Source organism: Pygocentrus nattereri, chromosome 1 (genome assembly GCF_015220715.1).
Source record: "Pygocentrus nattereri isolate fPygNat1 chromosome 1, fPygNat1.pri, whole genome shotgun sequence".
Classification (NCBI taxonomy): domain Eukaryota; kingdom Metazoa; phylum Chordata; class Actinopteri; order Characiformes; family Serrasalmidae; genus Pygocentrus; species Pygocentrus nattereri.
The window spans coordinates 49,547,327-49,566,262 of record NC_051211.1 but is presented as its reverse complement, the minus strand read 5'-3'; the positions used below and the strand labels follow the sequence as shown (position 1 = coordinate 49,566,262).

At 42.9% G+C, this 18,936-nt stretch overlaps 1 protein-coding gene across 1 annotated transcript in view; it reads left to right on the top strand.

Annotated features, from left to right (window-relative positions):
• The first annotated feature begins 1,004 nt into the window (after positions 1-1,004).
• Positions 1,005-18,936, top strand: part of srgap1b (SLIT-ROBO Rho GTPase activating protein 1b) — a 66,577-nt gene continuing 48,645 nt past the window's right edge. The window contains exon 1 of the mRNA XM_017698910.2: positions 1,005-1,704. Coding sequence (XP_017554399.1) covers positions 1,638-1,704 — 67 coding nt within the window. The 5' untranslated portion in view covers positions 1,005-1,637. The remainder of the gene's footprint in view (positions 1,705-18,936) is intronic.

The window sequence follows — 18,936 nt, the reverse complement described above, 5'->3', positions numbered from 1 at the left end:
GAAGTGAAATGGGACTACTACTTCCTTACAGTGGTGGTGATAGGAACCAGGGGTCCATTATGTACTGTCCAAAACCACCAGTGAACCTGTGTGTTTACATTGTGATGTCGGCAGAGGGTAAAACACAGCCGTAGCCTTGATTCCGCTGGGAAAAGCGTTCTTTATTAAACACACAGCAAGAAAGGCACATACATAATGCTGAACTAGAGGGTGAGGCCACAATTAACCTGGACAGTGACCCCCTCCCCCCAAAACACACACACACCCCCATACAGAACACTGCAAAAAAGACATATCACATACTTTTAACCAACAGACAATGACATAAACAGTCCCTTTTCAGGAGGGTGCATGCATACCATAGGCCTTTGCATTGCCGCCTACATGGCCACGCCTCCTGAGTCTCTCAGAGCCGCTGGCCTGTAAGGGGTTCACTACAATATATGTTAATGATAGTAGAATAATGGTCAATTTGAAAAAATATACTTTTTGGGGACCCTTCATGTATCCCTCCACCATCAATGGATTAAAATACCTTTTACACCTAAACTTAGTCACAAACCTACCGTATAACGATGCATCAAGCATCAGGCAGCGTATTCATAACTATTTCATGCCATTACTTTCTGTGAAGGACCTTTTCGAGGCATCAAACTCCTCAGACGTCTGGTTCCCATCACCACCACTGTGAACAATTCTGACTTGGCATGTTTCTCTAGGAAAGCGCCTTTCACACCAACACACTCTGAGTGACCTCGTTGTCGTGTCAGCCATCAACTTATGCAGAAATTTAGAATACGTAAGGGAGCGTGGACGTCTTGAAACTTTCACAGTGTCCACCCGACATCAAACTCTTCCATCCCAAAACAAACAGCAAATACACGTTCAGTTTTCCACAATACGGGCCCTTTAATCTAATGCGTAAAGCTCTGTTTCACCGCTCGGGGCTCCGCACGCCCCTCCAGTTCGGCTGCCTCGCCTCTGTTGTGACTGAGCGCCGCTAATGACACCAATTAACCAATCAAGGCGTAATTGGGAGCAGCGTGCCAATCGCCGGTCTCCTCGAGCAGCGTGAGCACGTGACACCGTCATTGGATTGGGTGGCTGTCAATTCTGCCCAGTTACCACAGGCCACGCCCCCCGACACACGCCCATCTCCATTGACCGCGGCGAGGCAGTGTGGCGTGGCGTGGCGTGGCGTGAGGGAACCGGGCTGGGAGGCGTGGACGCTGCGCACACGGCGAGGGAACGCGTGCACCCGTCTTCCCGTCTTCCCTTCGTGAGCAAACTAAGCTAACGGTGTTTTTCCTCCGCTTTTTTTCCCTCGTCTTCGTGTGCCGGGAACTCCGCTCGCCTCCGGACCCTCCAGACGGATGCAAGCGACGGTGACGAGCTCCCAGACGCCGCTGCTCTGCTTTATTTTACTTTTATCCGTGAGCTTTAGCGCTGAAACAGCTCTGCCTTTGCGGGTTTAATGCCATTTACCAGCGCTCAGGACTCCAGTTCTCCGTTGTCGCCGCTGGAGGCGAGCCTGAGGGGGGCCATGCCGGCTCGGTCCCAGTAGGGAGGGAGACAGACAGGTCGGTCGGGAGCAGCTCGAGGGTGCAGACGGTCAGAGAAGGAGGAGCAGAGGCAGCATGGCGAACACGGCCAAGTTCAAAAAGGAAAAGGAGATCCTGACGGAGTACGAGAGCCAAGTGAAAGGTGAGGGAGCGCCTCTGGATTAGCCTGACGCGCGCGAGCGCGCACGCACACCTGGCTGCTGGCTACCTGGTGAGCCAAGCGCGAGAGCTTCCTCGCGCTGCGCACGCGCTCGGGGTTTTCCATCCATTCAGACTCTTCACTTTGAGACTATCTGTCACTGTAGGGAGTGAGACACTGTGGGGAGTGAGACACTGTAGGGAGTGAGGCGGCATGCTTGGTGCTGCGCGCGCGCGCGCCCGCGCCCTCAGCCAGAAAAGCGCAGGGCGGGCGGCACGCTTCATCCACCCCTCCTTAAAAAAGAGCGAGGCTGAAGTTGGCTCTCCGTGCCAACTTAAATCGCCTAACTGCTCCATTTAAGGTGGACCGGGGGAATTCGGACAAGGAGCTGGCGAACAGGATCTCCGGGATCCATAGCAACCCCGTTCACGCGCGCTTCTGGCTGTTCTGGCTGTAGGCAGGTGTGAGAAAGTGTATGTGCACGCGCCTGAATAGCTGTCTGCGCCTGCGAGGGGCTTTGTGAGCGCGCGCGCTCGTGCCTGCGTGAAACTGTGCGTGTCTCCGTGTGGACGTGAGCACGTGTGCGCGTGCTGCCGAGGTTGGCGCAGTAACCCAGCCGTGGCGCCTCAGCCAGGTGCGGGTTCATTTCTCCGCCACAGCGTGAAGTTTGCGTGTTTACTGAGGCGCTCGCCTTTATTCATGCAGCGAATGTGGAGGCCTGATACCTGCTGTGTCAGCAGCTATTCACGGCTCTGCGCTTCAGAGTGTGAGGGTGGGCTCCGGCATAACCTCAGCGCTGGTATTTGGAGGGTCTGATTCATTTTCACAAGAGCCCTTGTGAAATAAAACAGGCTGTTGTTAATGTCTTTAAGATATCAAGATCTATGCTAATGATCTGTGTTCTGGTTGTCTCGTTCAAAAGCCAGTCTGGTTGGAAACACTCCTTATAACTTCAGTGTTTGGTGGGTGTGGCTAAACGGCTGTAGGTGTATTTATGTAAATGAGATGGTATTCATGACATCATGACAGTTTTGGCAGCTTGCTCTCCACATGTGGACGGTGTAGTGCACGGTACACTTTCAGACTTCAGTAGTGCGTGCCTTTACGTGCACTCAGTCATCCGGTTATAATCTGATCTGATTCTATTCAAAGGGTCGTGTAAACAGCATACTCCGATTTATACAGTCGAAGTAAAGTCTAGAAAGCTGATTAAGAAATCCGATAAAGAGACCTGGGTTTGAGCTCAGTAATCAGAGTGCACAGTGCATGTGCGAAAACAGACGGCGGTACCGGAAATAAGCAAGCAGTGTTGCCACAAGACACTTCGGAAGTGTTGCTGAAACCAACTTCATGCTTGATGAAATGAAGTTTTTAAAATTTCTAAATTTAAAAATCTTCTACAAGGAAATTCACTAGAAAGAGGCCCCGAACGTTCTGTTGTAAGTCCCATTAGGATGAAGCAATATGAATAAAATTTTTTTTAAATGCTACCTATCTTAATGTATGTGTGATTGATTGCATCACAGACACATGAAGGGATATGGGGGTCTGCACCCGGAAGTAGCAAACAGAGGTTAAACATTGCGACAGCTGTCCAGCGCCTGCCTCATCACTCCAACACAGAGGCATCCTGGCTTGTTTGAAGCTCCATATACTGAGGAGCACAGTACACATTGCTTTGTCCAGATTGCTTTGTCCTGGTGAGAGTTATTACAGAATATTCGGGGCCTCTTTCGAGTGAATCTCCCTGTAGATGATGTATATTCATAGTTTCCGGTAAATTTGTGCAATGCGTTTAAAAAAAAAAAAAATCCACGTCGTGAAATTTGAGTTTTACGTTACTTTTATGTCACGTCATTTTCTGTGAGTTTATTGGCTGGTTGCAAAGCAGAAATCCGATAACTGCCTGACTCGTGTAGACCTGGAGTTTTTACACTATTTGATAAGCCAAGTGCATGTAAACACATTGATCGGATTACTGACAAAAATCTGATTTTCTGCAATTACCGGATTATTATGTGTTTACACATGAGTTCAAATTCGGTTTCAAAAATGCAGATTTCCATGATATGGACCCTTAAATGCCAGCTAGGGACACACCATTATGGAAACTATGGGATGATGCTGAAATCCGGTGTTTTTCCTGTATATATCCTTTGATACTGATAGGTAAACATTTATAAAGTGCAGAAACTAGACGTAGATCCACCTGGACTAGCATTACAGCGAAATGTGACACTTGTAGAGGATTAACAATGCAGTAAACTGGATCATATGCTGATAGTGTAGCACAGTAACCCAGCATCACCTAAACATTCAGCTCCTCTGTCGAGCAGTCATCTTATATTGGTCTGAAATACTGGTCAGATCTAAACGTCTGTCCAGTGCTGCTGCTTTTTAAGCAAATATCTGCAGATATGATTCTGATATCATTGTGTGTCACTGAACTAAGCTCAGTATCATTAATATGTGCTATTTATTCTATTTGTCCATTGAAATATAAGGAGATTCTGACCATTCTGTATGTCCATCTGTTAGAGCAGCGCTGGACCTGTGTGCATGTACAGGAGTTGACGGATATTAGAAACACCCATGAAACTTGTGGCCAGAATAATAGAAACTTTTTTTTTGTAAAGGTTGAGTTTACAGTTGACAAGAGTTAAAGTCAGCCAGGTGTTGCTTTGAAAAAGTAAATATCCATTCAAAACTGCAGTCATTTTAAAATGACATAACATCACATTAATAATAACAGTGGACAGAGGAATTCAAGCTTTAGTTGGGCTTAAAACGTTGGTCTGAAACCCAATTGAGAGCATATTCTGCCCGACCTGAACCATGTAATCATGTTTCAGTCCTGAAAAAATTATGGCTGAAAATGACACAAGCTGGCCTATAACCACACAAAACACTGAATAAAACCAGACAGGATGGCACCGGCTACTGTAGTGACCGTAATAGCTGTCATTTGATGAGATGATGGAGAGCTATAAAATAAGTAAAGTATAAAACAGTATGAAATATGCTAAACTAATAAGCAGTCCAAAGTGGGGCTGATATAGCGAGATGTTCGTCTTCGCTTTTTTAATAATAAACTCTATTTTAGACAGAGAACATGTGGAATCTGTAACATTAAAATATTTTTTGGACCAAACTAATTTCTTTTGGCTGCACTAAACCATCCTTTCCTGAATTGATTCACTGTTTTTGTCCCATTTTCTCTCTGAGTGGATGACTCTGGTGCAGCAGCTTTAAAAACAATTTAAGGTAGTCGAGAATAAAACATGCAGAGAAACTAAAGCAGAACTGCAGGTGAAATCGATTTAAAAGGAAGGCCGAGAGAACCCCAACAAATGTGTGCCGGGGTCAGGTCGGGTCCACGTTTCACGTTTGAGTTCTCACAGCCTCCCCAATATTTCAATATTTCTCCTGTGGTGTTCCCCCTGCCGATCTGGTCCCCCTGCTGTCGCTTGATGTAGGTTATTGTGTTAGCTACTGTTTAGCTACTGCAGGGAATTCTGGGCTGCTATTGGATATTTTTCATGTTCCAATCTGCTAATGTGATAAATGATGATCAAGTATTTCTGTAGGGTTATAAATCTAGAAAAATGAGTAAAATGCAGGTATTTGAGCACCGTAACCCTGCATCACCTGAACAAGCCAGGGTCTTTAAATAAATAAATAAACAAATAAACATGGTCAGCCCCCTTGCTCCCTGACAAGAAGTGAGCAAAAAGCTATTTTCCGTTTTTGTGACAATGTGGTCAAAGAAATGCTGTTTCCACTGCTCTGCTGAACTGTCTCAGTAATAGTGATGATGATGATAATAATAATAATATAAAACATTTTCATTGAATTATTAAAGTAAACACATGTTGAGCTTTTCTTTTATTCTCATAGAATATACAAATATTCAAGATAATATTGAGTAAAATATTTGAAAATGAAAATATTCAGTGATGGCAGCCTCACTGCATGTTTAGTATCTGAAATGTCACATGCTGTGGTCAGGGGCACCGGGCAGTAAGGGAGGGAGGGCCCACCCCTGTGTATGGATGTATAGTGTGTACCCCTGTGTATGGATGTATAGTGTGTGGAGTGGAGATTGTCGGTGTTCCTTTCTTACCAAACACTGGCAACAGGCTTTTGCTGCACTGTATCCGTTTCCATGGATACCTGGCCACCAGCCAGGCTGTGTGTCTGTCCATAGGGGGACAGAGGGGCTTCTGACAGCACTGTGTATATGAATGTGAGAGAGAGAGGGAGGGAGAGAGAGAGCAGGTTGAGGGAATCCTCTGCTGCAGCGCCCGTGCTGTTTAGTATGGGGCGCACGTAGTGGAGAGTGTGTGTGTGTGTGTTTGAGTGTGTGTGTGTGGGTGTGTGGGTGTGTGAGCTCCGGTCGAGGCAGTGGTTTAAGTACGAACAGGTCTGCGAGATGAGTGATTTATGGTCATAAGGGCAAGCTCTGCTATTTTCAGAAACCGCACACATTCTTACTCACATGCTGCACTTACTCAGTCACCATTACACCATTACACCACTACATGTGGCCCTGCTCTGCACTCTCATCTACAATGCACTTGCGTCTTTGTGTGTACTAGGGATTATTTGGCCATCTCGTTACCCAGCAAGCCTAAAATTAAGGACACGCCCCATCAAAATATCAATATAGAACAAATAATTCTGGAATCTGATTGTATGGTGCTATGTCCTGTCCCCAGCCCAGATGGTGTTCACAGGGGTCCGGTGCGTGATGGCACAATGGGACAGCAGCTTCAGACACCGCTCCACCCAGCATCTCTGAACTGTTATGTTCATGTATGTGCTTACATCAAAGCGAATGAGGAGGTTTTGGTTTATGGAGACAGCCGGCAGTTTTGCGAGGGACTGTGGGAGCGGCTGTGGAGCAAAGCACGCTTTTCTCAACTTCACACAACTGAGAAGCGAGTTTTGATTGGCTGTTATGCGTCATTCATGCGTCACGTCCACATTTAAACTACACACTGAAATTAGTGTGGATGGAAGATGGAGGAGACGTTAGTGGGAGCTATACATTAGTTCACATTTTTCAGTTGTGGACCTTTTCTCGCCTGCGTTTATCAGAACAGCTTGGACAGCTTATCTTGCCTGCGTATTAGCGACATGCCCACGAAGCAGCCAGCAAATGGCAAAGTAAGCATTTTGGTTCCCTGTAATAGAAATGCAGTGTTGGGGCTACAGCCATGTACAGTTGACAGAGGGCTGTTAAAACTGCTACATTGAGAGCTAATAAAGGTTTGAATCATTCCTTTGCATAAACCATACATGGTGAACAAGACTTCATCAAGTGTGTCATGTTATGTTCAAGAATTTGTACAAAACGGTAGGAAAAGTTGAAAAATTGCATTTTCTTTTTCAGACTTTTTGGAAATTGGCTTTGGGAAATTTCTGAATGCCAGTTCATAATGGGCTACTGAAAGTTCTATATCACTGCTGTCAGAACAAAACCTTGTAGCTCTTGTATATAAAATGATTATAGGTCAAGGAAAAAACATACTTATACTGAAAGTCAAGAGAACCAGACTTTCTTCCCAGTCATTTTGGGCCATTTCGTTTGGTCCATAGCTCATGACATTTACACACAGGCTGAAGAGAGTCAAGCATTTTCAGTTTATGTCAAAAAGTAAAAAACGACAAAAAATGGGGATATGAGGTTTTCCTCTGACAGCAGCGATAGTCTAAAGTTACACGGTTATATTTACTAATCAATACATGCCATGACCAGCGTTAGCTTTGGCTCAGTGTAACTCAGTGTGTCCTTCTATAACTTTGCACACCTGTGTTATTGCCTCACACCAGCATGCATCACACTTTATCTCGGAAAACGCGGCCTGTCTTATGATTTATGAATGTTTGCTTTCGATATGGTACAGTGTTGTTGTTGAGCTATCATCCTCTCTAAAATTGTTCCCAACCAGCACTATTTTCATCTGCATGCTACTTTTTTCAGTTGACCTGTCTAACAGAACTGATTGCCTGTTGCGCTGACAAGCGTATGAATGATAATCCCGCATATTCAAATAGGAACTGTTGTTTACTCAAAATGAACTTTAAAATAAATGAAGTTTTTTTTTTTTTAACTGATAGCTTTGGTTAAACAATAGTTTGTCGGTTAACAGATAAGCGGTTCATCATTTCCTTCCCTCGCGTGTACGTATTTTAATTTTGCTATTTTGCTATGTAAGTAGGCTGCTGTGCTGCTGACCTTTTCCTTTGTGCGTTTGCTTCCGTCTGTCTGAAAGCGGATTTGTGTGCTAGTGTGGGGTGAATCCTGCTGGGAGCTGTGAGGTGTCTCCGTAAAAGGGAGCCGTCTATGTGTGGATTTCCCAAAAGCTTTCCAGCCTGAAAAGCAGCAGAACACAGACACACACACACACACACACACACAGACACAGACACAGACACACACGCACAGTCATTTGCTTGCTGTTTTTGAGCCCATCCATGTCCGAACAGGAAAGAGGTTTTACACAGGGACGAGGTGGAGAGGAAAGCAAGCAGCGTGACCTCGGCACCACCTACACACACACACACACACACACACACACACACACACACACACACACACACACTCACACATTTTCGCCTTTATATCAAAACCTTGTAAAGCCATTTTTACCACATGGAAACACCAGATGCCTGTTTTATTGTGTGGATGGTTTCTTGATGAATGGGTGAATGGAATAACATGGAAAAGAATCTTGTTACATTAAACAAGGCTTTGATGACAAAGGTTCTCGCAGCTCTATAGTCAGATTTGGTCCTGGCGAAAGAGCCGCTGCCATACAATCTGCCTTAATTCTGATTGGTTGGAGAGATCAGTCAATAATACATTCATGTAGGAGCCAAGAGCTTAAAGGCCGAATCATTTGAAATGGTCTAGAATTACTTGAGATAACATCATGTTAACATCAATAAGGTTTGACCATTAGTATAAGATACAGAAAAGGGGAAAAGCAGGAGAAGCACTGGCAATGATTAAATAGCTTGAGTCTGCAGCAGCAGGAGGGCCAGTGGCATGCAGGTGAGGTTTGCACAGGTAATGAAGGCCTTCATGGACATCTGGGTGTTAGAGCCAGGTGTCTTTGAGCTGAATTGTCCAGGATGGTAGGTCTCCAGGACCAGGATTGAGCACCCCTGTTCTTTGGCATTGCTTGTAGAACCACTTTGGACACATTAACGACGCCTTAAAGAGTGGCTGGATCCACTTCCACTATATAGCGTCGCCAACACTTAAGCCCGAACATAAAAGGACAAAAATCTCTCCGTGAAAATGGCCAATAATGTTCTTCTTTTGGCAGTCAGTGGCACATCAATACAAGAGCCTGTAGTTAAAGCATAAACAGATTAACATTTGCATTGACAGACCCTTTAAGAATGTTTTGTTATGTTACAACAGCGACAGTGAATAGGATACATACACAAACTCAAAGATGCTGATTCAGGATGTGTGTGTGTGTGTGTGTGTGTGTGTGCGAGTTGGTGTGCTCTGGATATTAATTATAAAGACACATTTTTGCCCTATCAGCTAGAAGCAGCAGAACAGTGAGAAGTGCTTTCAGTAAAAGTGGGGACACATGGGAGCTGCTCCCACCCTCATTCTGTCCAAGGAAAGTGATACAGAGGGCCTTGTGGGATGTGTGTGTGTGTGTGTGTGTGTGTGTGTGTGTGTGTGTGTGTGTGTGTGTGTGTGTGTGTGTGTGTGTGTGTGTGTATATATATATATATATATATATGTGAGTGTGAGTGTTTTTCAAGCTTTTTGCCAGAGGCTGGGCACAAGTATCACACACAGAAAGCAATTCGACAGTGCCTTAATGCTCTGTTTAGTGTGTTTGGTTGTAATGAGATTTGATGTTGGGTTGCAGCACTGGCCACTGTCCAGCCAAAAAGCCCGAGCTCTCGTAAGACACGCGCACACAGCACACATTCTCATTCATAGCAGAGGCTTGCAGAACATAGATTGCTATTATTGTGGGTCCTACATGGGAAGGTATTGAAATGAAAGTTCATTAAATCTGCGATTTGTTATAAAATGTTGTTGATTTGGTTTCAAACATTGAAGAATAACAGCTCAATATTAGAGGTGGGAAAGCAGTTCATAAAATCATATGATCAGATTTTTATGTAGGTTCTGGTAACAGCTTTGTCTTGTTCATTTTTTTCTCACGAGTGTAAATACTTTGTGTGCAAAACCACAATAAACTTTAGAGCACTGTGGAATTGAGCCCTGATGTCCAAGAGTGTTCAATGGGGAGTCTCCAGACCACTTATTGAGCACAACACCACCAAAGTAGTCACCACACCTATCACATTCCCCAGGGCTGAAAAATTATATCGGTTTTATATTAAAACCGCAATTTAAAAGAGTGTAGTGTTCAAACAACAAGCTGTTATTGCCGACATTAACAAGTGTTTTGTCTCAGCAAGCTTTAAATGGGGAAATTCAACCTAATAACACAGAATCCTGCCTGTAGATGAGCTTTGACTACCAGCCTGGAGCTTCGCAAGGTCCATAACGTTCACAATTTATCCTCAAAACCTGCGTACAAATCTTTTTGTCCCCAGTAGTTGAATTTTTAGGTGTGATGAGTAGATTTGGTTTACCCACCAGAAACTGTGGCTGGTTAACCAACAAAAGCTGTGTCACCCTTCCTGGTTCTTAGTTGGGCTGTAATTCCTCTGGGACTCCTCTTCCCGGAATCCCTTAGTTTGTCATGTGATTCCACTAACTGTGTGCCTGTGTATGTAAACCTGTCTGTTTGCGTTCTTTCTTTGTGAAGTATTGCCCCTGTTCCATCACTGTATACCGAGCCGGACTCTTATTTGCTAGCTACCCTGTTTATGACCTTGTTCTGTTTCTTGTCTCCGATTCTCAGATTTGTCCCTTTTGGCTAAATCTACCTGTGCGTTTACTCTTTGGTTATGACCCTTGCTTGTTTTTCTTGCCCATGTATTGTGTTTTGTTAATCTGGTTTCTGACCTGGTCTGGTGTTAACCCTGTTATTTCAGCTAATCCTGTTTTTTAATAAACCTTATGGTTTATCTTTTATCTGTGAGTGTGCGAGTCGTCAACCCAGCGTTACACTCTAAAGAAAATTTAGCTTTAGGCTGGTGCTTGCTTTAGACAGAGCTCCGCATGCAAGATGAACCATTCAAATGAAAAAAAAACACAGTGGCAGTAATTTAGCCAGAACTGACTTGGCTATTTTCTTATTTAGACCGGTAGTTAAATCTGACTTTGTGCATTCATTGATGACAAAGTGGTAAACATACCCGAACAGATCTGCTCAGAACACCTTACTAACCTCTGTTTTTGCCAGCATTTCACTCACGTTTAGCAAGACCGGGTTAAGCAGGACCTGAGTTTGAGATCTCTGAGTTCAATCATAAAGAACCCAAGACACATGTGCTGGCAACACAATCACAGCTAGCTGGCAGTCTGGCACACTTAGGGTTGAGAGAACCGACTGAATTACATCAGTCCTCCCGAGTACCGATTCACTTTAAACCAGTTAATGCCAAATTTCCGTTCATACCCAACACACAGTGAGGGCTGTGGTGACACGAACGCGGCCTCAGGTATACTTACATTTTTCAAAACTTGTCCAGGCAACACATCTAACCTGATGAAACACCTGGTCAAGCACAAAATATATCCAGAGGCTGAAGAGTGCGCTGCATTGGATAGCTTGAAAGCTAAGCCCCCCGCAGCAGCTACAGGTAACGTTAACAGCAGTCAGCACCAAAGAAGCTGACCCTCCATGGATGACGAAACTAAATGAGGCATCAACAACTTCAGCATCTTCAGGTAATTAATTAGCTAGGTGGAGGAGTTGTTGTTGGAGAAAATGGGGCTTTTTTTTGCTTCTTTTGAGACTGCATGCTCGCTGCCCTGGTGACAGGCTGTGGCAGGATGGAGGTTGTAGGGACCGTTTTGGAGGGGAGAGGGGGGTTAAAGAGGGGCTTTATTTTGTGTGGTGTGTAAAATGTTCTAAATAATGAAAAAAACATTGGAATTGAAGTTACAGAGGATACAAAAAACGTTGTGTATTGGTACTGGTTCAGATGTAAATGGTACGCAGCCCTATGCACAGTACACCCAGCGTTCAAGCCTTAGAAAATACATGGATATGCTGGTCTTCTTGGCCAAAAAACAGGCCTGAACCTTTGATTTATAGAAAATAATCACAATTTAAATTGCACTCACAATACTGGCCATAAAAAATTGCATTTGCAAATATTAAGTTTCCCTTACTGTAAAATACTCATGCACACTTGGAGGCGTTCTGAAGCGGGATACTTTGGCGCAGCTCAGCTTGGAGGAGAAATAAAATGCAGGTGTTAGCAATGAAATGCGAATGTTTGACTTTATGAATAATCAACAGCAACACTGCTGCATACAAAGAAAAATGTACATCAGTGTCTATTATAAGCTTTTTGTATTGAAATATTTCATCAGGTCCCAAAGTTTCTGGTGACACATGCTATGGACTGTACTGTAATGTGTGACAGAATTAAAAAGGTCAAATACAAATGTTTTTTTTTTCTTCGTTCATCTTTTTTCTTCCTTTTTAGATTTTGCTTTAAAAATATGAGATAGTGGCACAATCCTGTAGACTTAATAAGCGTGGAGAGTTTAGGCTGCATTACAGTTCAACTAAACCAGCAATACCTGTTAATGACAAACAGGTAAAAATCATAATGTATATAGGCTATAGAAATGCAATTTTTATAACCACATCTTTGTACCATGAACTGAAATCCAATTGAATTGTGATGTGGCTAGAGATTCCCACTCCTGCAAAATGTGGTCAGTTTTGGCTGTGCTTGCAAGGGGGTTCCAGAAAAATGACCATTTGTTATAATCAGCCATGTGGCAGAAAGAGATGCTGGAGTATTCCTTTAAAGTCTACAACTCCATCATACAGTTGGTTACAGGATGTGTAATTGGTGGTTCTGTCCAGAACAGCAGCTTTTTTAGGTGCAATGCTCAGTGGGACACCAGTGTACTGATGAGAGATGGCCTTTCGTTTACTGGGAACACAGGGAAACTCAGCACTGAGAGGTGTACGTCTCTTATGAGACAGCAAGCAACCTGTGATTTATACTCAGAAATGACTGTGATCTTGGTCTTGTTTGTGCTTTTATATTTATAGTAGAATTTATTGTGAACACCCTGCAATTCACATCTCATTTGGTTAAAACATGAGCAAAAACTCAGTCAAAGCATCAGGCGCCTCCAGAGCGGCTCTTTCGTTTGGTCTGCATGTATTAAGTGAGCCCTGCAAAGACCCATTAATCAAGTATAAATATCGATCCATTAATCTATTTATGGCAGTGTGGCCTGCAGTGGATTGGCCTGCTTATAAACGCTGTTCTTGGAATGGCAATGATAAGGCTGAGTACTAATGCATGTAAGCCTGCTCAACTTAAAGTGGTCTACAGGCCAGCAGTGCGTTTCTGAGCTCAGCTGGATACTGGCGGTATGGTCACACTTGTTTCTTAAAGCTCTTGACCATTCATCCTTTGTGGGAGGCTGCATGTGGGTTATGGATTTGCACTGGTAAAAAAAAAGGAATGTACTTCTACATAAACTTATAGTCAAGACCACTAGAGGTAGTTTGAGGCAAAACCAAGGCTTGGACACATGAAACCGGAGTCCAGGAGTTTCATTATAACTCGTTATACACGATATACAAGTCAAAGTTTATTCATATAGTACTTTTTACAACAGATGTTGTCGCAACGCAGCTTTAGACAAAATTCCAGGTCCGAGTCCCTGTGAGCGAACCAGTGACCAAAGTGGTAAGGGAAAACTCACAAAGAGGAAGAAACCTTGAGAGGAACCAAAATTCAGAAGGGGAACCCACCCTCCTCTGGTCGACATAATAAAGAGTTTAAAATGTATTTTGAAAAATATAACATTCAATAATTTATAGTCTACAAATTTTATTATATGTTATTTAATATGTTAACAATGTTGTTATTATTAAATATTAGTCTTTTGGAACTAAGAATCACTTCCCAATGTCAAATGAATATAAATTCATTTTTATTGTTAAATGAAAACACAGTGGAAACATTCTGATCAGTCCTCAGTGGATGTTTGAATTTTGGAACCGGTGAACATCAACAAATAATACCCAGGCAAGCCGTCATGGAAAGATTCATGAGAACACTTTCCACCTTGCCCCGAGACAGAGACACGTCCCAATGATGACAAGACTTTGACCGTTCATGTACAGTTAAGAGACCAAGACTGGACTCAAGTGTTAGAGTAAAACTTGTTCTACAGGCCATGGAATGATGCAGATTTAGCAACAGATCAGCTTTGATTTGCAGGTAAAAGCATGGACTGGACATGTTTCACCCCCTGAGCTGAGTCCTACTGCTTTAGTGCTGAGAGATTTGCTTTCAGCACCAATAAACACAGCTGCCTTTCAAACAGGCCTGAATGAGCCTTGTAGGGTAGAGACTTATCAATACTGACAGGTGTCAGCTTCAGGCTGATCGCAGAAAATGCTAGATTTGGATATCGGAAGGAAGAAGAATAATATATATAATTAAGATTACTGACCGTTTCGATATATATATCACGGTATAGTGTGTTTGTGTGTTTGTTTGTTTTTTTTTCCAAATAATCATTTTAGATGCTTAAGTAAACCTTTTTTGCAGATTAACAAAAGAGTATTATTCTGGATGTCTCCATTTAATAAGAACCATATTTAACAACTGCAGTTAATCTGCAGTGAAACAGTGCAAACAGAAACGAACAATATACAGACACGTCAATATCGCTTTCTAAACAGCGCCAAGTGTATGTAAAGCCCACATCAGCTTCTCTGAGCCTGGCAAAAATGGTACGAAGCTGAAGTTGGCTTCCTAATCACCAGCATCTTGTTTGAATTTTCCCATTCCACCTTAAATGGTGCAGCATGTTAATTCTTCGTTCATTTGATGTCTGCTATATTGACAATACACCGGACTAAGTGACCTCAGGCTGGAACTCCCTACACGGGAGGTGAGGGAATCAGCTTGTTTTGCACCGTCCATACGTCATGTTATCTGCATTCATTTACATACTGGTATAATGCCCATGACGGAGTAAATACCTTAAGAAGAACTTCAACTGATATTCAACTGGCCACGACTGATATGGCGCAGTCCTGCAACAAATCTAGCAACAGCACTCGCGCTCACTGTGTGATGTGATGTTAACTGTGTGGTTCTTCCAGTGGAACAGTAGAGCGTTTGAGTAGTTTCAAATGATGGCCTACTTTTTCGAATGATGGCCTACTTTTAGGCGCTCATTTTAAGTGATCAATGTTTTAATTAAAAATGGCTCATTTTGAAGCTGTCATTTGTAAAGATGAAATATTGGATTGCTGTCAGTCGACACTCAAGTCAGAAAAGCCAAAGTGGTCTTGTGCCATCTTTAGTGTGGAGTAGTACTGTGTGGTACTGGGTGGTATGGCACCTGTAGTGATATGTCTGTATATTGGGACTGGGCGGTATTTCACAATGCAGGATTTCTCAGTTTCACCAGAAAACCTCAGCCTGTCCGGCCTGGCCAATAGGAAAAGAGTGGAGGGGTGTTTCTATTGGACAGTCTTTGGGCTTGCGTTACCTGTCTAAATCAGAAATCCTGTTTTGTGAAATACTTCCCTGGAGTCACAAAGCAGAACTGATTTTTAGTTTGTTTTTTATTGATACATAAGTATTATGTTTGTGATAACACTCTACCATAAATCATCCCTATTGCCAAACAGTTTGTTTCCAGATTTACAAGCTGTTTTCTGTAGGATGCACATTGCATCCATGATCTAAAAGGTAATGTGTGTCATTGGCTGGGTGCTTCGGATTCTTTTGCTCGGCGCTTCATGAGATTCCCTCTGGTTTACCTTTTATAGTACTTTGTAAGGTTCTGATCTTTGTAAAGTATCCCTGCTGGGGAAGCATGAATATAATCCCATTGTGTGACGTATTATATGAATAAAGTGATATATTTAAAGAATATTGCGATACTGAATTGCCTCAGTCCAGTTCAGCACTACGTCAGATAAGGGCTGTTTTAGAGGAAGATGCGGATATGGCAGCCATAAAGAAGAGGCAGAACTTACAGCTGTCACTCAAGCCATTTTACAGTGTTTGCGGTGAATGGTACCTGTCCCGTTCAGTTCCTCGATGGCATTGTGCCAAATGCTGTTATTTTTTTCTGAAACTGAAGAGATACAGTGGTAGCAGGTAAAATTCTCTGGAGGAACTTCCCGCAGTGAAAGAACAAATGCGCATATCTGTCATACCACTACAGCTAAGCGTGGGGTTTATTTTTGTCCAGATGGAAAAAGACAAAGAAGCAGACTCCGTGACACAGGCCACAGTTTCACATGTTTCCTTTTTATTGTGATTTTGACTCCTTAAGCACAGAAAGTGGTGAGGAGACATCAAAGTTGTCGTGAAGCGATCACTGAATGTTTGAGGCAGAACCGAAACTTACATCATTTTTACACACTTACAACCCCAATTCCAGTGAAGTTGGGACGTTGTGTAAAACATAATTACAAACGATGATTTGCAAATCCTTTTCAACCTATATTCAATTGAATACACTACAAAGACAAGATATTTAACGTTCAAACGGATAAACTTCATTGTTTTTTGCAAATATTCACTCATGTTGAATTTGATGCCTGCAACACGTTCCAAAGAAGTTGGGACAGGGGCGTGTTTACCACTGTGTTACATCACCTTTCCTTTTAACAGCACTCAGTAAGCGTTTGGGAACTGAGGACACTAATTGTTGAAGCTTTGTAGGTGGAATTCTTTCCCATTCTTGCTTGATGTACAACGTCAGTTGCTCAACAGTCCGGGGTCTCCATTTAAGGTGTAACGGGAAAACTGGAATGAGAAGAACTTCAGCGTCGCTGCTTTTTAGTGTTTGACCTTTTCTTGTAACGGATTAAACCTAACAGGAAACCAGCTGAGGGCTCTAAAAGTGCATTTGTCTCCAAACTATCGACGTTTATCTTAAATATTTCCCTTGCCTTTTCGTAGCTACTAGCTAGGCAAGGTGAACTCAAGCATTTAAGACCATTTATTTTTAAAGCTGTGCTGAACGATCAGCAGAGCTTCATTCCTGCAAATGAGGATTATTTTTATTTTTGCCTAAAAATCAAATTCTTCTGTGGAGCCGCATGTTGCCGACCCCGGGCCTAACATATATATGAACATAGCAGTCACTTAGGTAGCAACCAGAACAACAGCAATGGAATGCAGCGTTTGGTTGACCACGTATATAAATCATATTAAGTATTTCAGTATGAAATGCATTAGTTACATTTAATTACAGCATCTCAGACATAGTGTGGAATTGCAAGACGTGGTGAGAGGGATGGTGTCCTTTGTTATGCATGTGTGTCTATGTGGGGGCGTCCATCAGTTCAGTCTATGGGAGCTGAGAAATTTGATGGCTTGTGGAACTGTTTCACAGTCTGGCTGTGATGGCCCAAAAGCTGTGCCACCTTCTTTTAGATGGCAGAAGTGAGAACAGTTGGTTTGAGGGGTGTGTGGCGTCCTCTACAATGCTGGAGGCTTTTCAGATACGGCGCCTGGTGTGGTTTTTGTCATGGAAATCCAAAATTGGATGCACACAGTTGTTCCTCAAGCATTTTTTTTGCCATTTCTGGTGGGGGAAAGAGAGACTTATTAGTACGTCTGCTGATCAGAAACTCTTACCCAGAGCTTTCTGGTGTGCAAGAGAGCTTGGGAGCAAGACTAACAACTGAGCAAACCGGACTGACTCTAAAGAGGCCCTTTCCTGCCTTTCATTCTTCCTCCTTTTCTCTCATTTTTTCTCTCTGTCTAACTTAATGAGCACAATGTGATTTCCTGCAGTTAACAGCATTTGTGTGATGAGCAGCAGTCTGTCTCACGCACACCCACCCGCACACACTCACACACTGTAAATGAGAGTATTGAGCCAGACCACTCTGACATATTATAATGATTCTCGAGGCATGGGCAGAGATGCCAAAACTCCAGTGAGATTTTTTAGATGAGTGAGAGAGAGAGAGGAGTGGGGGGTTAGATGAAGTGAGGGATTGAGAGGGTACTTAGGGAGGAGTTGCAGAGGACGAGGCCCACAGTACAGAGTAATTGGGCCAAAAGCATTTCCGATTTCCCTTCAGGTCTTAAATGTCTGTCTTCCCAGATTATCCTGTGGTGTGGGGTGTGTGACATCCCTTCATTAGCCTTCCGATCTACTCACTGTCCGATACTGACCAGCTTCATTCAGAATCATAACATGTTAAGCATGTTCAGTATTGAGGACTCAGCATCATGAAGTGTGGGGAATGCCAGATTGTCTCATATGAAGCACAGTGTTGATATAATGAGTGAAAGACCATTAACCAATCAGAGCTAAGCTGAATGGAAGGGAAAATTTATTTGCATCTTATTCGACATTGACAACAAACAAATGAAACATTTTATTTCCTGGTATTAAGTGCATGCAGAACTACAGAAATCTCACTGTAGTCTATGCTGTGTGTATTTTGATCTAAAGTCACGTTTGTTCACAAGAAATTCTGCCAGATCTCAGGTTCTAAGAGATGGCACCGTCAGCATAATCTGAAAGCGTGGAGTTTTTTCTTCTGGGCAGATCTTGTGGGGAGAGGGGGACTTTGATGAAAGACATCTAAGGACAAAAAATCAGTGCAATCTGTCGTGTGGAGTCTTCAGATTTTCAACACTGGTTAGGATTTTGCAAATCCTGTAGGTGAAGTAGAGCTGGGCAATATCAATATTATATTGTTTTTATTTTATTTTATCCAGGTTAACTATATGCTTCCCTGAGAGTATTATGGATATTGGCAGTACAGAACATAAGAACACCTGAATGTGAAAAATGTAATAAAAATCCTTGTGCCCAGACTTTTGATGGCTTCTTTTTTTTTATTATTATTAAATGTGGCACTACTGGTGTAGTGTGTGTTAAAATAAGGTGTATATCATGAAAACAACTCTTTTTTTAGTATTGTGATATGATAATTTTGCCTCATTCCCCACCCTAAGCCAGTAATAGAATGAATGGATACAATCAGAGGAGTAATGAATAAGTCCTTGAGAAGCCTGAAGACCCAAACAGAAGACAGGACACTCAGGAAAAACAGTATTCGTATCCTCACTGTCCAAAAA